Genomic DNA, 20,033 nt, shown 5'->3' with positions numbered 1-20,033 from the left:
TGATCCTTCTAATGTACTGAATTAGTACTATTTTACAAAAGACAACATTGAGAGGAGAAACACAATGCAAATGAGGCTGGGCAGAGACACTGGGCTGCAAAGGGCCCCAGGCTTCTCGGGGATCAGACCACTGAACCTTTGAGGTCTCAGGGCACGGAGAGGTCGCACTGGGACCACAGGCAAGGCCTGCTTTGTGAGCCACAGGCAGAATCTCACAAACGTGCTTGTGCCCTGGTCAGTGTCGGCCGGGTGCCCGCACGAGCACAGAACCAGAGACAACGCTGCCCCTTCATGTCCATGGCCTGGCTGCCCCGGGGCCAGCGCCCGCGGGGGTAAGAGAGGCGGTAAGTCCCACCCATGCAGAACAAGACAGAAGAGCCGAGTGTATCGGAGGCAAAGCGAAAGGAGCCTGCTGATGGGAGGACAGCCTGTGGACATCACTGGAGGCAGACAAGGGCCCAAACGGGCAGGATCCTGTGCGTCCAGTGATGATTCTGAAGCATTAGCTAATGGTGAGCCGTGGGGACTCTGAGCAGGGACACCATCAAGGGAGGAACACAGGAGACAACTCTGGTAGAGGTGGACTGGCTACTTCAACAGAGGATGGGGCCCTAAGCCAGCGAGGGTTGCAGACACAGGGAGCCTCTGACAGCAAAGTGGAGGCATGGAGTTGTGTTTGGTTAGAGAGGAACCCGGGTACAATGGAGGCTTGAGTCTTAACAACGGAGGAGAGAATTGTAAAGTGTAACATTAAATGAAAACAAAACAAAACAAAAAGCTGAGCAAGAGAAGAGAATGAGGGAAATCACTAGGTCAAAAATCATGAATCCCAAGATGTACTTGAACATTTCGGTTTTGTGTCAGTCCTGATGGCCTAAAGCTTTAGCACTAAAGGTTATCAAAGTGAGATAAGAAAAACCCTGGGGTCTACAGACTGGGAAGTCCAGTGAACTGTCCTCCCCACAAACGCTAGGGCCTTGAATAAGGAACCCACAGCAAGACTGCATTTCAAACGGATCCCTCACCACCGAGAAGACAGTTAAAGAGAATGCAGTGGGTTTGAATCATGGCCTTCCAGAAGATATGTCCATGTTCTACTTCCCGGAAACTGGCTGTGACCACAGAGGCTGAGGCCGGGGTGATGGGGTTACAAGTTCAGGACGCCTGGAACCACCAGAAGTGGGAAGAGGCGAAGACCAGATTCTGCCCTGGAGCTTCCAAAGAGGACGCGGCCCTGCTGACACCTGGCCTCTGGCCTCCAGAACCGAGAAGATACTTGGTGGTTTCATAGCCCCGGCTTATGGCAATCTGTCTGGCCAGCCTCAGCAAACCCTATGGAGAACCTGCCTCACTCAGCCTTGCTGTGTGGGTCAGGGACAGACAGGACACAGCCCCAGGAGGCTCTGGCCCTCGTGCTGTCCAAACACTCTCTGTGGCCCCAAGTCACTGAGTTGAAATGGGCTTGGGTTGACAGCATCCCCAAACAACAACTGAGATGCTCCTCTACACGGGGTTTCAACAGAAACACCACCAACTGCTGTCGTCAGGATTCTAGAAACAACCAAAGGTTCACAGAAACCACGCACATGCCACATCAAGAAAAAGGCAACTTGTGGTAGGAAGGTCTGTGGTTGTCCCACTTGGGCTTGGCTGCCCAGCCCTCCCAGCCCGAGGACCCCGTGGTCCCAGGAGGAATAGAGCAAAGGCACCGTGTGTGTCCTAACCCAACTGGGGGCCACCTGGGGGGCCTGCAGAGGCCTGTCTCTGTTTTGCCGAACCTGGAACTCACCCAGGGAGGGAAATCGCAGGCGTCGCTGGGAAATACTGTCAGGCAAACAAAAAGCCCACAGCTGCTGGTGGCAGAAGGTCACAGATGCATCATGTGACAGAGGGCTTACAGTCTGGGGGGAAAGTTGAGGACGGCGCGATTCAGAAAGCTGCAAGCATGCCCAGGGCAGGATGCACACACAGAAAAGTCCCAAGAAGGCCCCAAGCTTTCAATTCTGAAAGAAATAAGAGCTTTTCTGGCCAAATCTGGCTGATGAGGGCCGAGTTGAGGGGCAGTGAAGACATCCCAAATACACAAAAGCACCGGCTGTCCAGCACCGCCGGAGGGCCTTGGGCTGGGACGCAAGGACGCTGATGGTAACTGCAGCCTGATGCCCCATGTCTGGTTTATAGCTCTATTTTCTGTTTTCTAGATGATTTAAAACACAAATACATAAAGCACAATTAAAAATTTATGTCTTGGGGCACACGAAGTAGTTTCTGACAAGAATACAAACGGGCAGAGTTTTTGAAACTAAAGTCAAATTGGTACTGATTCAAACCAGACCGTTGTTAATTTAGGATGTTAACTGTAATCCCTGTGGTAAACACTAGGAAAATAGCAAAAGAGAAATACACAAAAGGAAGTGAGAAGGGAATTGAGATAGTGCACCTACCAAAAAAAAAAAAAAAAAAAAATCAACTGGACACCACCCGAGGAGGAGGCAATTTTGGAGGACACGAAGGAGAAAACAGGTGTAAGACTTCCAGAACAAAAATCCCAGCAAAATGGCACAAGTCCTTCCTCATTAGTAAATACCTTTTTTTTTTTTTTTTTTTAAACCAGGGCCTAACCAGCCTGGAGGAAGGGATGTACCGGGTCCAGCCCTGCCAGGCCCTCTCTCACTAGAGGAAGAAACAGAGAAGCTGGGATCATGGCCTAGGGACACAGGGTCCCTGGAGACTGAGCATTAACCACAAAGCTACAGAACAAGTCCCATCCCCTGTGGGCTCCTACAGGACAACAACAGGGTTAGAGCCGGAAGGAAGACGCAGAAGCATGGACACCTCTGATGCCAGACAGACATACAGCCTCACCCCAACTTTTCACCTCAGGTCATGTGCCCCAATACCTCATGTCAGACTGTCAACAAAAAGCTACAAGGCATTCTGAAAGGCAACAGAACCACTGTAGGGTGAGACACAGCGATCTTCACACTAGGCGCAGACGCAGCAAAGCGGCAGGGATGAATCACCAGGGTTCACCCACCAAGGTTCTAGCGGGTGAAGGAGACGCACTTGGGGACTGACGGGCAGTGTGTGCACAGAGGTGGGCGCTCTGAGAGGGAATGAAAAAGCTCTTTTACCAAAACACGTATACCAGGGCATAGCACATTCAAACTGCAGAGAACCAAAGACAAGACATAACTCTGGGCACTTTTCCACCAGCACTGAGCTGCCAGATCGCCTCAGAACGTCCAGCAGACCCAGGCTGCAAGGCTGAATGAATAAACACGTTTGAGTTACGGTGACAGGAGGGATGGCCACACACACAGAAGCTGTTTGGAGAAAGGGCTCCAGCAGCAGCCACGCGATGGGGAGCACCCTGGCGTGTGACAGGGATGAAGGAAGAGAACAGGCTGATGAGGGGGCTGGCAACTCTGGGACGCTGAGACCAGAGTGGGTTTGGGGAGAGGCACACCAGCCCTGCCAGGGGCCGCCGCCGTCCCCTTCCCAAGTGACAGGGCTCTCCGTTCTTGGGTGCTCGGTGAGAAAAAGCCTGCAGGCATGCCCTGCATGCGGTGGAGGCAGCACAACGTCAGTTACAAGCTTCCCAACGAGCTGCTGTTTTACAGTATTGTCATCGTTCGATCCTTGGGGAAGAGAATGATCTTAGAATCAGCAAACGATGCTAATTTATCTAGAAGCATGTGTTTCTAATTGCTTACCAATATAATTTTAAGGTTATTTTCAAAAGCGAAAAGCAATCATCCTTTTAATTAACTTAACACTCTAGTATGGCAAATTTCTGGAGAAAGAGGAAAAAAAAAAAGACACCAGAAAACCAGAAATGAAGCAGATGTAACACAATCTGTCACCTCACCGTGTGTCTGAGTCTCATTCAGAAACAGCTTGAGCTTCCTGCTGCGAAGGCCAAACACCTTGGCTGCCTCATACAGAAGGCCCTGGTGGGTGAGTCCATTCTGCCCAGGTGGGTTTTCCAGCAGGAGCGTGCCCACCGTTCCCTTCACACACTCTGCAGAAGAGACCAGCGCTGGGTCAGGTCCTGAGAGCACACCTCCCTCTCTGCCCCCCCACTGGCCACCGGCTCCTCAGCAGAGTGGAGGCTCCAAGAACCAGCAGGACCCAGAGAGCTGGGCATCCAGTCTGCAGAGGGGAAAGGGCAGGGAAAATGGAAATCCCAACAGGTATAAAGGCCCGCAGCTGGGGAAGAGATACTCCGTAAACACATGCTGTGCACAGTGAGGGCCCAATATATCAAGGAAAAATAAACATCCATCTAGTCTGCTAACTGCGGCATAGATGTGTACAACAGATTTCAAAACACTTTCCAGGAAAAAAAATAAGGCAAAAAACATTTAAGTGGCTCGGCACTTAGTTCCACTTCATTTAACAGTAATGCTTATGTGCCAGTTTACCCAATCTCCTGACTCCGCCGCTGGAGGGTGTTTCCACATAAACACACCAAGAGAAGCAAGCCTGCGTGTGCTCCCCAGGGCAGATGGGAGCGTACACCTTAACGCACCGCATCCAAGGCAGACCGTGAAAGGAAACCCTGCCGCCAGCCCCCCACAAGCCGCTGGCCGCTCACCAGCCTGGCTGGTGGCCAGGGGAGGTGTACCTTGCGGGCCTGCGTTCAGGAGCTGCAGGTTGATGTAGCGGCAGAGCGCAGTGCTGGGGCCGTCCAACACAGCGGGGGCAGAACCCGCTCCCACTCGAAGTGTTTTCCCACTAAGACTCAGTAAGTCAGTCTGGTTTCGTATTTCTAGAAATAACAACAAAAACAGCAACGACAAATCACTCTTTCAGGGTATATAGTGCAGAGCTGAAGTTATTCACTTGTTCCTCCTTAATTATTAAACTATCCTTTATCTTTGCAGTGATGCTTTCCACTTAATTTCTCTTTATCAATGCACATCGCCTACTCCATAAAATGAGGCTTAAATGACATGCAAATAGCAGATGTGAATGTTGCAAAACAAATCGCATGATAGTAATAACAAAAATACATGGCAAATTGTTTTTTTAGTATTTTCCCTGATATTATAGATTCTCTTAAAATCTCCTACGTCAGAACACTAAACTTAGCTGTGAAAACAAGCCTTATATTAAAACATGATAATTATAGAAGAAAACAGATCATTTGACTCAGGAACACATGTGAAAAATAGCAAGACACAGGGAACACATGCAGATCTCGTTGACCTAAAACTGAACACTGATTAGGGTCGCAACCATAGCTGGGACAGGTCCCCGGGGAATAGGGGCTGTAGGACCTCCACTCTGGACCCACACCTGTGCCTCCCCAGAACTCCTCTGGGCCAGGTCACAAAGGGTGATGGCATCTGACACCACAAGCCTGCCCTAGTCTCTGCCCATCTGGCGGCTCCTCCGTCACAGCCCAGCAGCTTGCCTGTGTTTGTTGGCCAATTACATCTCTTCTTTCAGGCTATTTAGAATTTCCTGAAAATGAGCATCCAGATTCTTATTAAAGAGGGTGTACTCATCTTACATGGCTGCCGTTAAGAATCACAAACGCGGTGCTTAGAGCAACAGAAACCTACTGGCTCTGGTCCTGGAGGTGAGATGTCAAAATCAGGGTGTTGCGTGGGCCCTGCCCCCTCGGAAGCCTGCAGGGTGGCTCTCCTCGTCCTCTTCCTAGCTCCTGGAGGCTCCCAGACGTCTGCTTGCAGTTCCCCAATTCCAGCTCTGCTTGTGTCATCACATGGCTGTGTCCCTATGCGGTCCTGGGAACACCCCTCTTATCTAATCACACTGGCAACAACCCTATCTCCAAAGGTCACGTTTGATAGTATGCAGGGGAAGGACTTTAACATGTCTCTCTCTTCATTTAGGCTCGTCTTACTGAGGATCTGGGTCTAGTAAGACACAGACACTATGCTTACTAAACTCAAAGCACAGTAGGGCGTCTCTGAGGCCTGGACCCCGGCCCGTGGCCAACAGGGAGTAGGCAGGACGGGAGGCTCCATCTCCTCAGGGGCACAAAGACGCTGTCCGTCTGGGCAGGGATGAGGGCAGGTTCACGGTGTCAGATGCTGTCACCATCCCATCAGGGGCACAGAGACACTGTGGCAGGGCTGCTGAGGGCTGGACCAATCCAGACGCAGGAGGAAGGCATGGCTGTGGAGCAGAACCAATACCAAACGACCCACTTCGTGTCAGAGGACAGCTCCTGACTTTTTACATACCTGTGGCACCATGGAGGACAGCCAGCTCGGTATTTTTCACACCAAAAATACTAGTAATAACACTTTTCAGCTTTAAAAGGTCCAACCTGTTATCGCCTTTTGGATTTTCCAGAAGCAATACTCCACCTAAAGAACCACAAATATAAATGAAACTGAAGGAAAAAGAAGTTAAAGAAAAATCCAGGAAAACACACCACTTGTATGTTCCCTCTGGTCAACGTCGGCTCATGTCTTTTCCCCACTGTCTAACTGGATCTTTTTTATTTATTTATTTTAAAGATTTTATTTATTTGACAGAGAGACACAGCAAGAGAGGGAACACAAGCAGGGGGAGCGGGAGAGGGAGAAGCAGGCTTCCTGCTCTCCTTCTCGATCCCAGGACCCTGGGACCATGACCGGAGCCAAAGGCAGCCGCTTAACTGAGCAACTCAGCTGCCCCTCTACTTCAATTTCCTTAAATATTTCTTGCATATACACTGAGATGTTATAGTTTTTGTTACAACCATCAAATAATTTAGAAAACTCGAGGACAGTCCATTGAATTTACCTATATTTTGACTCTTTTGTTGTTTCTTCTGTCCTGATGTCCTTATGTTTCTCCTTTTGTCATTTTCTTTAAGAATTTCCTCTACCTATTCTTTTAGAATTAGTCATGCTAGCAATGAACTCTTTTAGTCTCCCTTCATTTAGGGATGTCTTGATTTTCTCTTCACCATGAAAGATATTTTGCTTGATACAGAGTTTTGGGGTCGACAGTACTCCTCTTGTAGCATTCTGCCTTCTGGCCTCCAAAGTTTCTGACAAGAAATCCAATACTGTTCCAATTGTTCTCCCCTGTAGGTTAGGGAAGCATACTCTCTTGCTGCTTTCAGGATGTCTTCTTTGTCTTCAGCTTTCAGAAGTCTGACTACGCCATGTCTCAATGTGAATTGAGTTTTTGGGTTTATCAGGTATGGGGTTCTCTCAGCTTCTTGAATCTGTAGGTGTACATGTATTGCCAAATTTAGGAAGTTTTCAGCCATTATTTCTGATTACTTTTTCAGTCCTGTCGTTCCTTTTCTTTATGCCAGAATTCAGTGACAGAATATTAAACTTCTGTTAATATCCCATAGATCCTTAAGACTCTGTTCATTTTTTCCGATTTTTAAAAAAACTCTCTTTTGTTCAGAATGGGTAATTTCTATTGTTCTACCTTCCATTTCAGACTCTTTCCTGTCTCTTCTATTCTGCCGTTGTGCCCACCCACTGGGTTTTGTATTCTAGTCTTGTATTTATCAGTTTTAAAATTTTCATTTGATTCTTGATATCCACTTCTTAGCTGAGGCTTCCTATTTTCATGTTTCTTTTGTGTTTGTAATTGATCTGTGGAACATTTTTATTATGGCTGCTTTACATTCTGTCAGATACTTTTTTTTTTTAAGTAGGCTCCATGCTGGAGAGCCAAACGTGGGGCTTGAACTCAAAATCCTGAGATCAAGACCTGACCTGCCGAGGTAGGATGAAAGCCCCAGCTTACAGTGTGGGCTTCTCTGATACCACAAGGTGGTAGGGGCCTGGGGCTCCTGACAAAGGTCTAGGCTCCCCACTTGGTCTTTGCTAGTGGGGCCAGTTTCTTCTGTTGTGTTTGGCTGGAATAGAACAAATACTGTCTAGAAGTTTTCTGTCTTGCTAGGCTGCGCCTCTCCTGGTTCTCTGCCTACAGAGAGCAGGATTTTGTTGGAGCGTTTCTGTCTGCATTAGGCATTTCCAGGTTGCTGGCTTCTTCAGCTCCAAGTCTGGGATCTATGAGGCAAAAGGAAAAGCCAGCCCTTTTCCCTCCCCCATCACACCCAAGGTGTATGCTTGTACTTTGTGGGAAGAACAGGGAAGAGCATGTCTACTTCATCTTCCTGGAAGTGCAAGTCCAGTCATTTACTTTTGTGGATTCATTTTGATGGCAATTAGAAAGAGAAAGTTATAGGATTTTATTAATTCTCTTATAATAGTCTTAAAGACATTCATAGGTTTAACTAAAAAGGAAAGTACAAGTCATGGGATTAATTTACTCTTACCTTGCTCGCTGCCATTTATACAAATGTTAAGATTGACATATGCACAAGCAGGACCAGTCAGGGATGATCCTCTGGTGATTGTAATTTCCAGGTCAGAACCTTTTAACTAAGAACATGAGAGTGTGGGACTGAGTAACTGTGGCACTGACCAGTGTCACCAACTAACATAGCAGCTACTTCTCACACCTAGAGCTCTGTATGATTCTGAGAGCATATTCAATCTCATCACTGAAACAGTCAAAAGCTATTCCTATTCACGTTTCTCTTTTCACCTTGTTCTTTTAAAAACATGCAGAACAGAAAATGAAACCATCTTGTAACTTGCCCCACTGAAAAGACTAACAGTGACATCCAGCCCCTGCCTGTTTGTACCATCTATCCCTTCTATAGGAAGGAGGAATGAAAAAAAAAAAAAAGAAAAAGAAGGAATGAGACAAGGAATACATGGCAGAGTCAGTGACTGCTACAGAAAGGAACTCCTTCCCCTATTATAAATGACCTATTTCTGAATCATGGCCAATATCTTCCATGTCCTGGTATCAGATTTTCATAGTTGCATCTAAAATGTGCCAATAAGAAATGAAACTAATTTTATGGAAAACCTACTACCATAAACGTCAACTGCTCTTCAAATCAACCGTTGTTTGCTTTGAACAGTCAGTCCTAGAATCTACGACACTAACTTCTCTAGTTTTAGGAAAAGCAGGCCCACGTAGCCCCTGGTCTCCTGGCAACCATTACGTACCTCCTGGCTACCTCTCCCAGGAGAACTGCTGTGAGAACAGCTCCACCTTCCCTCCCTCTCCTCTCTGGACACCCCCCTCCCCAAACCCACCCAGTACTTCAGGACTGAGGACTATGCCAGTCACTACTGGGGGCAGAATATGAAGAGGTCACTCCACAAACAACATAAAATCTAACCTTACATCTCTTCGCAGTTCAACAAACCCAGAACTCACCTGCGTTTCTTCTTGAATAAGGACTTTATCTGACATTGGAACTGGATACGGTTTCAAGGGAGCCTTTATAGTGGCAAATATGAACTCTGTGTGGCTTTCGATAACATTATTCAGATACTTCCCTTCAGACTTTGCTTTATAATAAACTGTTATTTCATCAGTTGGAACCAGATTGCACTGAAAGCACATACAGAAAATTTAAAAAGGAAGCACATTTGTTAATCAAAATGTATGGTGATGTTGAACAGGGCTGATGTCCTATGCTGAATCATTATGGGAGCATACAGGCTCCTGCCCAATCCTCCTCTGAAACAAAGGAGTGACTGAGCAAAAACCCACTCACAAAACTCTGAGGTAGAGTTCACAAGCATTCCATTACCTGCTAAAAGTGGACTCCTGAGACCCAGAACTACAGGTCTCAGACACCTGGCCTGAGGAGGGAGGGTGGGAGCCCCCGCTCTGGTCAGTGTGAGGGAGACTCTCCTCTGAGCCGGGGATGGGAGACCTTCCTTGGGTGGGGGAGCCCGTGCTTTGGTGGGAGGTGGGGAAGTCCCTCCTCAGGGCTGAGGGATGGGAGCTCCTGGCTCTCTCACCTGGTGGGGCAGGCAATAGGCTTGTGCCCCTGCCCTGGCTCCCAGCTCCCCAGTGAGGAAGAACCACCCCTCTGTCCAGATCCAACAAAGTCTCCCTGAGCTAGGAGCCCTTCCTTAGACAGCCACTGTCCTCTCTGATGACCTGTGCCAGTAAGGAGGGCTATCTATCCAGAAGATGATTCTGTGGAAACCCTGGGGAACTGGAAGAGGCGGACAGGTTGGCTGAAAGCTCCTGGTCAGAGAAACCAAAGAGCCAAGTCCAGCTTGGAACAAATGGGTAGGGAGTGGAAGGAGGCCTACTTTTCCTGCAGAGCACAATGTGAACAGACCGTAAACCATTACTCAATTACAATGGTTTATATTACCTGCCTCTCCTGTCCTACCCAACACCCATAAAACCAAACAAACAAAAAGAACACAGAACAGTTAGCTTGTTCTTAATGTGACAAACTGACCTTTTTGCGAAGTTTCTGGATGCGATTGATGACCTCCCGAGCCACTCCTTCATCCACCATTGACTGGTCGGGGGTGACATCTAAGAGAACCAAAACCTGTAGGATGAAGAGTGCACAGCACGACGATCACACAAGGAGCAACAGTTACCTCAAACTCGGCACAACTGCATTTAAGTTAAAGTCTGTCATGTAGCACTAATTATTCTGAGCAAAGGAGATGAAATTAAGCTAGTTTCATTATGGTTTGGGTGCTTCTTTGTAAGGAGCTATTCCTTCCACTGGGACAGGTCCAGCGCCTCCTTTTCTTCCGTGGGGACCACTCCCAGGATTAGGACCGGTGAGTCTCCCGTGTAACTGCTCTTCATCTGTGACAGGCAGTCACTGCCCTTGCGGGAAGTGGGGTTGGGGCCCCAGAGCCCTTCACACCGCCGATGAGCCCGCGAGGGCCCCAGAGCAGCGCCCCGTTTTCTTCAGCCAGGAGCCTTTTCAGCCCTTAGTCCGTCAGTGTGATTCAAGACACGGTTCCTATGGTGGACCCCGACACGTTTGATAGGGTTTAAACTGTCATCTTCTTCCCGACTTCATCTATTTCCTACGCCATCTGTTGTGAAGGACGTCGATGACAACGTAAAAATGCAGTTTCGCCACCGGCACAGATGCAGTGAGGACGTGGTGTCACTGCCCACAGACGGGGATACACTTGTAAATCAAGCACCAGCTGCACGGACGTTTCTTTCTTTCTTTTCTTAAAGACTTTATTTGTCAGAGAGCGTGAGCACAAGCAGGGGGAGTGGGAGAGGGAGAAGCAGGCTCCCCGCCGAGCAGGGAGCCCGATGCGGGGCTCGATCCCAGGACCCCGGGACCATGACCTGAGCTGAAGGCAGACGCTCAGCCGACTGAACCACCCGGGCGCCCCAGCAGGAACGTTTCTGAGGAAATTTTATCAGAAACTTGTTCTACTTCATGAGGGCAGAACTGGATGGGTGGTGAGGCGGGGCAGGGCCAGCCCAGCCCACAGTCCATGAACTGTGTCAGCAATCTCAGAAGACCAGGACACTTCCTTCATTGGCTTTCTCAGGCTGGCCGCCATCAGGGTGTTGGCTCTTCATGCCGTCTGCCCACATGGAGCTCGGCCTACATCTAATTCAAACCACTGCAAAAAGCTTGAGGAGTTTGAGGAGGCTGGCCTTCCTCACGTGGTACTCCCCACGCCCTGTGCACATGGTTATGCACAGAGGAACTCCCACAAGCCCCCCACTCCCAACCTAGAGATCTTATGACCTCTCTGCCAGAAAAGTCTGGTCAAGAGCAAAGAGAGGGGGCGCCTGGGTGGCTCAGTCCTTAAGCGTCTGCCTTCGGCTCAGGTCATGATCCCAGGGTCCTGGGATCGAGCCCCACATCGAGCTCCCTGCTCAGCGGGAAGCCTGCTTCTCCCTCTCCCACTCCCCCTGCTTGTGTTCCCTCTCTCGCTGTGTCTCTCTCTGTCAAATAAATAAAATCTTAAAAAAAAAAAAGATGTTTAAAAAGAAATGCGCAAGTAGGGATGGGGCGCCTGGGTGGCTCAGTAGGTTAAGCATCTGCCTTTGGCTCAGGTCATGATCCCAGGGTCCTGAGATCGAGCCCCGCATCGGGCTCCTTGCTCAGCGGGGAGTCTGCTTCACCCTCTACCTCTCCCCCCTGCTTGTGCTCTCTCTCAAATAAATAAAATATTAAAAAAAAAATGTTAAGAGCATACAATGGAGTAATTTAATAAAGCCAATCTAAAATGAGTATCTGGTTTATTGTAGTCTGAGACCAGCTGTCAACACTCAGGAAAGGCACAGGCAAATTACCTTTTCCTCTTATGTTATCTTTTGGTAAAGAAACATTCTAGGGAAGAGAAAAATACCTGGGCGTCCGAGTGCGCTTCATACTGTGTCGTCCCTCCTGTCATCTGATCAAAGGTGTACATGAGGCGGATGTCCTCTTCATGCAGCTCATGGCCTTCTACGACAATGGTCCCTGTTGGAGAAGAATCTGCCACTGTGAGTCAGCCCCTCCGCAGCCTCCTCTTCACACCGCCCAGCTACAGCCCGTTATGCCAATTTTCACAGCATCAAGCTGCAGAGACTTCAAGAGGTCATGTTCTCCTGACTCATATCCTTTATACTTCCCCATACTGCCTTGAGGACAGTTAAACCACCACCACCATCTACCCATGTAAATGAGTCCCCAGGTCCAAAGGCACGTGCCAGGAGGCGACGCATCCCCACCATAAACACAGAGCAGAGTGATGTACTGAAGATAGCAGGCTGCAGAGTCCAAGTGGACCCAGGTCCACCACTCACTGGCTGCAGGACCCCGCTGCTCCACTATCTGCTGAGCAGGGTGGGGCGAGGATGAAGTGAACAGGGTCAGGTTCTGGCCACCATCCTCCCACAGCAGGCAGAATGCATGAATGGGGGTGGGGGGGAGAGGGGGTGGCGGAAGGCCATGCTGTTTTCAGGGACGCCTGCTGTGGACATCCACAATGATCTTCCTGGTGTCAGCACTGGGCTGTCATTTTGACTATGTCACTCTGTTCTGAAAACTATTTTGCTTTCCATTAGTGCAGAAATCCACTCAGAAAGTAGTTTAGAAGCTGTAGGCCTTCAGTTTCAAATAAGGATTATTTCAAGAATTTTTAAATATTTGGGGCATCTGTTCAAACAGCTTAGATTTGTCATTTGAAGTTGGATCAAAGATTTTGTTAATTTAACAAATCAAGTTAAGTTAGTAATGATTCAACTTTTAGTTGCTAGGCTTCTTACATTTTATGTAAAAATGTGAGGACTCTCAGGGACATTTCTCTCAATTCCCTGGAAGCACTCATCTGATTTCTGAGTCCTTCCATCTCTCTTTGTGACAGCTCTGTGCTTATGATTTTCAACTTCAGGGGGAACCCTAACAACCAAACACCTTGTGCCTCAAAGTGGCTGCAGAGAATCAATCAGCCATACTAAGACCCCAGAGGATTCTACTGGTGACAGAGCTGAGAATTCCCGGGCACCTGCAAAGTCCCCCAAAGGAGAGGAGAGAGGGGCTAAGTCCCCTTTCCTAACCTCCTCCTATTGTTCTAGACTTTTCCTTCAGAGCACTTATCAAAACTATGATTGTTTCCACAAATCTTCAGTGTCGGCCAGTACCTTGAGGGTAAGGACAACGTCTGTCTCACTCATTTCTGGGATCCCAGGGCGAGCCAAACACAAGGGCTTTAAAAAATATTTGCTGAATTAGTCCAAATCCAGTCTTGCCCAAAAGAGGGACCAAACTATGAAATCTTCATGTCTTTGAGAAATCATGGTAAGTTCTGATCCAGTTCTCCCTCAAAGCAGCTCCAAACCTCATTGCTAAATCCCTTTCTCAAAATCTACTTTAATCTTTTCTGTTGAATGTATTCCAGTCTTCATTCGGACACCTCCAAACACCATGTTTTTTCTCCACAAGCAACATCCAGTAATAATGAATTTGATACCAGGGGCTCTGTGCTCTCTCTCACTAGGGTAGTTTCTAGGCTCCTATTAGCATGTGCAGAATTCAGTGCTAACCGAAGGTCCACCCATCTGGTTCAGTCATTCTACCTAGAAATCTAGCCCAAAGGAATCGATTGCACAGAACATTTACATGTGAAAATGCTCACTGCTGGGGCGCCTGGGTGGCTCAGTCGTTAAGCGTCTGCCTTCGGCTCGGGTCATGATCCCAGGTCCTGGGATCGAGCCCCGCATCAGGCTCCCTGCCCTGTGGGAAGCCTGCTTCTCCCTCTCCCACTCCCCCTGCTCTCGCTCTCTCTCTCTCTCTGTCAAATAAAATCTTAAAAAAAAAAAGAAAAAGAAAATGCTCACTGCGATACTACTGACAATAGTGGAAAAACAGAAACAACGTGAAGAGCCAACAACAGGACTGGTTAAGAACACCATGCATCCCCATGAGGGAAAACCATCACAACAGTCTGGAAATAGCACTTTACAGACTAATGACACACATAAAATAAAAATGCAAAATAAAAAAGTGAATAAAATAAATATGAAATATGAAAATGTAAGTGTGAACAACACGACACTTATAACTGCAGTGTGATCTCCACGTTAAGAGCCTGGGACTGTCTGTGCCAGGATTTTCACGCTGCCCGGCACCAGCAAAGAGCAGGCACTCAGTCTGCAGTCAATGGACGGGTGACGGCTCAGGGATCATTTGTAGTCTCTCCTTTACATTATCAGAATTAATTGCTTGTACTTCAGTGACAGGCCAGGGAAGCAGGAGCCCAGTTGTGAGGTGGCACCAGGAAGGGGCCACGGACGGTGCTGGCCGGGGCAGACACCCACCACTGTCCTGGAAGCGCTCCAGCTCCTCACTGCTCAGCTGCTTGATGGACGTCATCACCGCCCTGAAGGCTCCCTTCAGGCGCTTCCCCAGGACCATGTGATCAGGCTCTGCCCTTAGGCGAATGCCATACTTGTTTTTATCTGTAGACAGCGTAACCTTTCGGACGTTCAATTCCTATAGTTGGCAGTCAAGATGAAACAAAAAAAGGGAGATGAAAACATATGAACCCCAAAACTTGCACATAAACGTTCAATCACTGGTCACAATAGCCAAAAAGTGATCTATCCGCACAACAGACTATCACTTAGCAAAATAAAGGACTGAGGCACGGACGTGGGCTATACCACAAATGGACTCTTGGCGCCAAGTGAAGGAAGTCAGCCTCAAAAGACCACTTACTGTTGGATTCCATTTATGTGAAATCTCCAGAGCAGCCACACTCGTGGTTGCCAGGGCGTGGCGGGATCTTGAGGGCAAAAATGGCGTGTGAATGCTAACGGATACTGGGTTTCTTTTTGGGGTGATCAAAATGTTATAAAATTTTATTGGCTATACAATTCTATAAATAACTTAAAAATTCTTCTTGTCCAGATCATTCAAGATAGTTGAGCAAAACTCAACTAAAGAAGATTCTAGACTTGGAGGGGGACCAGGGTGGCTCAGCTGAGCATCTGACTCTTGGTTTAGGCTTAGGTCATGATCTCAGGGTTGTGGGGTGGAGTCCCATGTCAGGCTCCACACTCAGCAGAGAGTTGACTTGAGATTCTCTCTCATCCCTTCTGCCCCACCCCTTCCCTCTAAGTAAGTAAAATCTTAGGGAAAAAAAAAAAAAAACACTGTCAGGTGAAAAAATCCAAATCCAAGTTGAAGACTATAAACATGGTCCCCTCTAGTACAAACAAAGTCAATGGCATGTGCACATGTACATGTGCGTGTGTGTGCACACAGCACTCCCAACAGCCTGGTGGGGACGCCCTAGTGAACATCCCCAGGCAGCGCTGGATGGGTGGGAAGGGTTTCACTCAGCACCCAATGCTGGAGTCTGAGCTGCTCACGACCAGTGCATGCCCACTTGTTACTTGATGATCTGAAGGAAGTTTTTTGGTTAATTATCAAAGAGTATTTGGAGAAGATAAGTGGATGAAGGTAGTGAGTGATCTAATCAAGGTAAAGAAATCCACCCATTTTGGAATTGCTTTTAAAGAATTACAGTGACATTGTAAAAAGGCAAAAGCGCACGCTGATTCTAAACAAAGTGTAAGATTCTGTGGATGGGTAGGTATTTGGATGTGCTGACATACAAAAGGAAAAGGTACATGATACGCTCAAAGCGAACTTCACTGAAGAGTACTAGTCCTAACAACCTTCTTAAAGAAAGAAGTCTATTTGTACCCAGTCAAACCAGCACTCTTACCTCAATGATATACTTCTCCAAAGACTTGATCTCATGAAGAGCTTCTGGATCCTGATGGATAACCACAATTTCCTTCAAAGGATACTAGGAGGAAAGGGAAGGGACGGTTTACCGAAAAGCCAGCCCTTGAAACTGCAGGAAAGTAAAATGTTAAATGTTTCATCCGAATCTCAAGCTCCAGACTGATCAGGTTCAACCAGCACTAAGTCTTTCATGCCCTTATTGCAGAAAAGAAAAAAAAATTTTGCTACTGCTGGAAGCGCTCTCTTTTAAGACAATGCTCCAAGGGTGTAACTATTTGGGCCTGTGCATGTAAAATACAAACGAAGCGTCAAACCTTTATCGGAATGGTTTTGCGGTCTCGAATCACTCGCCCAAGTTCAATCACAGACTGCATCCGAGATACTGCGCTCTCCGTGTTCTTGTCAATCAGCTCCTCCCTGATGGCAGAGGTGGGGGTGAGAGGGACCCCAGGAAGGGGAGCCCACCCCAAACGACAGGCACATGAAGTGGGGAAGGAGCGGCCCCTCCAGGCCCTCCGCAGCCTTAGGAGCAGCTACCATGCGAGCCCTCCTGGGCCCAGGTGAGGCTTCCATGTCATCGGATTCTTTTTTTTTTTTCATGTCATTGGATTCTTACCGAACATGGGGCAGCATGAGGTAGTGGATGCTGTGTGTGTCCTTGTCCTGGACAGAAACGGGGTCGATCAGCAGCTTTAGATTCTGGTACATCAATTCGGTGAGAAAAGGTGTATAGGGGGCCTGCATGAGGACAGAGAACATCAAGTGACCTCAGTTACAGGAAAAGAGCAGCTTCACGTGAGTGGACACAATGTTACTTTCTGAACCTGGCAGGATGGACACCGTGAGGCGCAGCAACAGCGGGAGAGCCGGAGCCCCGAAGCATCCCAGAGGACGTCTGTAGTAAGAGCAGGAGCCCCGACCATGACCCAATGTCCCCACACCTCAGAAACCGCATCGGGGAGCTGTGGAAATGCTTCCTAGGGTGAAGGTGAGTGAGGTCAGACAAGAGGCACCAGGCATAAGGCAGGTCTTGCTTGTGTGTTCAGGAGTGAACAGAGGGCTCACGACCTCAGGCTGGAGTAGCAGTGATAGGACACAGATGTTTAGTAAAACATCGTCTGTGACCATGTTTTATTTGTGTGCTTAGATATCCATTCAAAAACTTCCCTCTTCCAATGACAGGAACCCGCATAAAGATGAGATGTGTGCTCACAGGGAGCCGTGGCTCTGCCGTCTCGAGGCCAGCACCCTGACCTGGAGGGTATCACCAGTGGCGGACAGGAAGAACCCAGCTCTGGAAGCAGATGTTTCTTAGCCCTTCCTGACACAAATGAGCTAAAAAGATTTCTGAAAAGGAACTAGGGAGTTAAAAAAGTTGTTTTAAAACTCTATTTTTTTTTTTTTAGGATTTTATTTATTTATTTGACAGAGAGAGACACGGCAAGAGACGAAACACAAGCAGGGGGAGTGGGAGAGGGAGAAGCAGGCTCCCTGCCAAGCAGGGAGCCTGATGCGGGGCTCGATCCCAGGACCCTGGGACCATGATCTGAGCTGAAGGCAGATGCTTAACTGACTGAGCCACCCAGGTGCCCCTCTTTCTCCTTCTATTTCTGGGCGGGACAAGTACGGACTAGCTGCAGACGGAGGGCGCTGCAGCGCCAGGGCTAGAGTTCCAGCATCTTACCATCAGTCTGCACAGAGACAGCAGGACACTGAACAAGGTCTCCAGGGCCATAACGCAGTCTTCCACCCCATTTTCACCCTGGTGAATAAGAAGCTCACATTACTTAGACTGTTAGAACCCAGTTGAATGAAGAGAGGTGACCCCCCCCTGAGAAAACACATGGCGCAGAGAGGACAGCAGAGCCAGGACAGGCGGCCACAGCACAGTGTCCAGGATCGGGCAGGAGGCCGGCGCAGGCCCTGCTCTCCCCACCTCTGAGCCCAGGCGCCTGAGGACCTGGAGGCTGCGCCTGCAACTCACATGCAACACATGGGAACGGTTACAAACAGAAAATTTAAACTACTTTTAGATAAGATTTCTTATTCACAAAAAGCGTATATACTATATATTTAAGAAAAAATGACACTAACTCACCGTAGGAAAAACACAAAGGTTATAAAAAAAAGTCAACCATAATGAAGTTACACAGAGACAGGTGCTGTAAACACTGCAAAGTGGGCCCCTCTGCGTCTGGGTGTGTTGTGTGTGATCTATGTTAACAAAAATGAAATTACTGTTTTGTGAAGGGCGTTCATCATTCACACACTGGGAGGCAGGCTGGTGGGCAGTGGCATGGCACCGCCATGGTCTATGCGCAGCCCACGTGCCCAACAGGTTGTCCATAAATAACTGACCCTCTAGAGGAAGAAGGGAGGAGGGCCCCACTTGAGGTCACAGCCATCCCTGGTGACATCTGCATGTTATCTGCATGACTTCCTTTCATGTTTTAAGAGAATCTGCTCAGCTCAGTCTGGTATGGCCCTGAGACTTTCCCTCCAACAGGACATCTCCGTAGCTGTCTTGAAAATATGCAAGCGGACTTCTAGAACTTACAGGTTCCTATCTATCAAATGGTGATAAATATAGTTGACTTACAACGTAAAAAGGAGAAAAGAGAAAGAGCTTCAGAAACTGAGAGCACTTGAAAACATTCCTTTCTCTACTGGCTGCACTCATGTTTCTCAACAGTCACCCTCCCACACTTCTGCCGGTCCCAATAGCAGGCTGCGTCCGTGCACTCACCTTCAGCCTTCTGCGGTTCATCCTGACATACCAGTTGGTTAGGACATCCACAAACTTGACCAGGCGAGGCACCACCGTATAGAGCCTGTAAGCTGAAAGCAGATGATCAGGTCTAGGGTGCAGTGAGGGCTGGACGCAAGACAGAGCAAGCAGCCCTGCCACCCCAGGGCTGCCACGCTTGCTCAGGAGACAGGAAGAACCAAAGTGACACAACCCTGGTGGCATTCCCCGACGATGAACTACGTGGTCATCAGGGTGTCAAGGGGTGCACACGAATTACCCAATGAGTGCGTACAAGCTCCTGTGGTCAAGAGAAAAACAGAAACCCCAGACCTGTGGTGGAGAGGCCCATAGCTGCATGCCTGACTTCCTTCCAGTGTGCTACCCTGAACCTCCACTAAGACACCCCAGACACACAGACAGCTCGAACCAGGGGCTGAGGCACACCACAGGCCAGCGCTTTGCAACCTGAGTGACTCTGCCCGGATGTCTGGAGAGACATTCCAGCTGTCCCACCCGGAGCCCAGGGGAACTGTTCAATAATGCAGAGCCCAGCAGCCCCCTCCAGAGAATGCCTGGCTCAAACCGCCAGCAGAACGGGCTACCCAGGAAAGGACAAAGGTGTGAAGGCTCCCGAGGAACTCTGAGGGCAAGCACGGTGGTGAAGGTGCTCAGCTAGTCTTGTTTAAGGTGTGGGCCTATTTTTAGGATCTTCCCATTCACCTCCCTGTAACCGATACTCTCTGTTGCACACAAACTAACACCAAAACCAAGAATAAGACCAACAAGTATAAACAAATACAACCTGTATTAATGAAAACTGTTCAGTGACCGTTAAGAGGCCTCTGGTCCAAACCACCACAGTGAGAAGCTGCCAACGGCAGAAGGCGCCTCACAAAGACCAGAACTGAGGTGCCAACGGCCACTCACTCCCTGAGAGGTGACATGGTGATCAGAGGCCTAGCCTGAAGGAAAGAGGTGATTTCTAGGGCTCACTACACCCCTCACCTTCTAGGAGGCCAGAGTTCCCAGAGTGCTCAGGTGTCGACCCTTGGAGGGCACAAAGAATCCTCACAGCGTGAGTGTGCTGTGCGTGGGAGCAATATCACGGCTACCAGGCTCCCTGATGGGAACTACAGACACTCCAGACCTCAGAACACTATCCATGAGGGGCTGAGGGTACAGAGCCAGCAGGCCGTGGCAACAACAACGGCCTGACCTCTTGTGTCCAGG

The 20,033-nt window shown here is 48.6% G+C and overlaps 1 protein-coding gene across 4 annotated transcripts in view; it reads right to left on the bottom strand.

The window, feature by feature from the left end:
* IARS1 (isoleucyl-tRNA synthetase 1) overlaps positions 1 to 20,033 on the bottom strand; it is a 59,728-nt gene that overhangs the window by 1,905 nt on the left and 37,790 nt on the right. For all 4 annotated transcript variants that reach the window (XM_027616141.2, XM_027616140.2, XM_027616142.2 and 1 more), the window contains 13 exons: positions 18,801 to 18,892; positions 17,739 to 17,816; positions 16,671 to 16,792; positions 16,369 to 16,471; positions 16,032 to 16,115; positions 14,617 to 14,791; positions 12,165 to 12,277; positions 10,277 to 10,372; positions 9,229 to 9,405; positions 8,270 to 8,375; positions 6,219 to 6,344; positions 4,631 to 4,774; positions 3,872 to 4,024 (listed from right to left, as the gene is read on the bottom strand). In XM_027616141.2, the coding sequence (XP_027471942.2) occupies positions 3,872 to 4,024; positions 4,631 to 4,774; positions 6,219 to 6,344; positions 8,270 to 8,375; positions 9,229 to 9,405; positions 10,277 to 10,372; positions 12,165 to 12,277; positions 14,617 to 14,791; positions 16,032 to 16,115; positions 16,369 to 16,471; positions 16,671 to 16,792; positions 17,739 to 17,816; positions 18,801 to 18,892 (1,569 nt within the window). The remainder of the gene's footprint in view (positions 1 to 3,871; positions 4,025 to 4,630; positions 4,775 to 6,218; positions 6,345 to 8,269; positions 8,376 to 9,228; positions 9,406 to 10,276; positions 10,373 to 12,164; positions 12,278 to 14,616; positions 14,792 to 16,031; positions 16,116 to 16,368; positions 16,472 to 16,670; positions 16,793 to 17,738; positions 17,817 to 18,800; positions 18,893 to 20,033) is intronic.

This window comes from Zalophus californianus, chromosome 13 (genome assembly GCF_009762305.2).
Source record: "Zalophus californianus isolate mZalCal1 chromosome 13, mZalCal1.pri.v2, whole genome shotgun sequence".
NCBI lineage: Eukaryota > Metazoa > Chordata > Mammalia > Carnivora > Otariidae > Zalophus > Zalophus californianus.
This window is presented reverse-complemented; position numbering and strand designations above follow the sequence as displayed.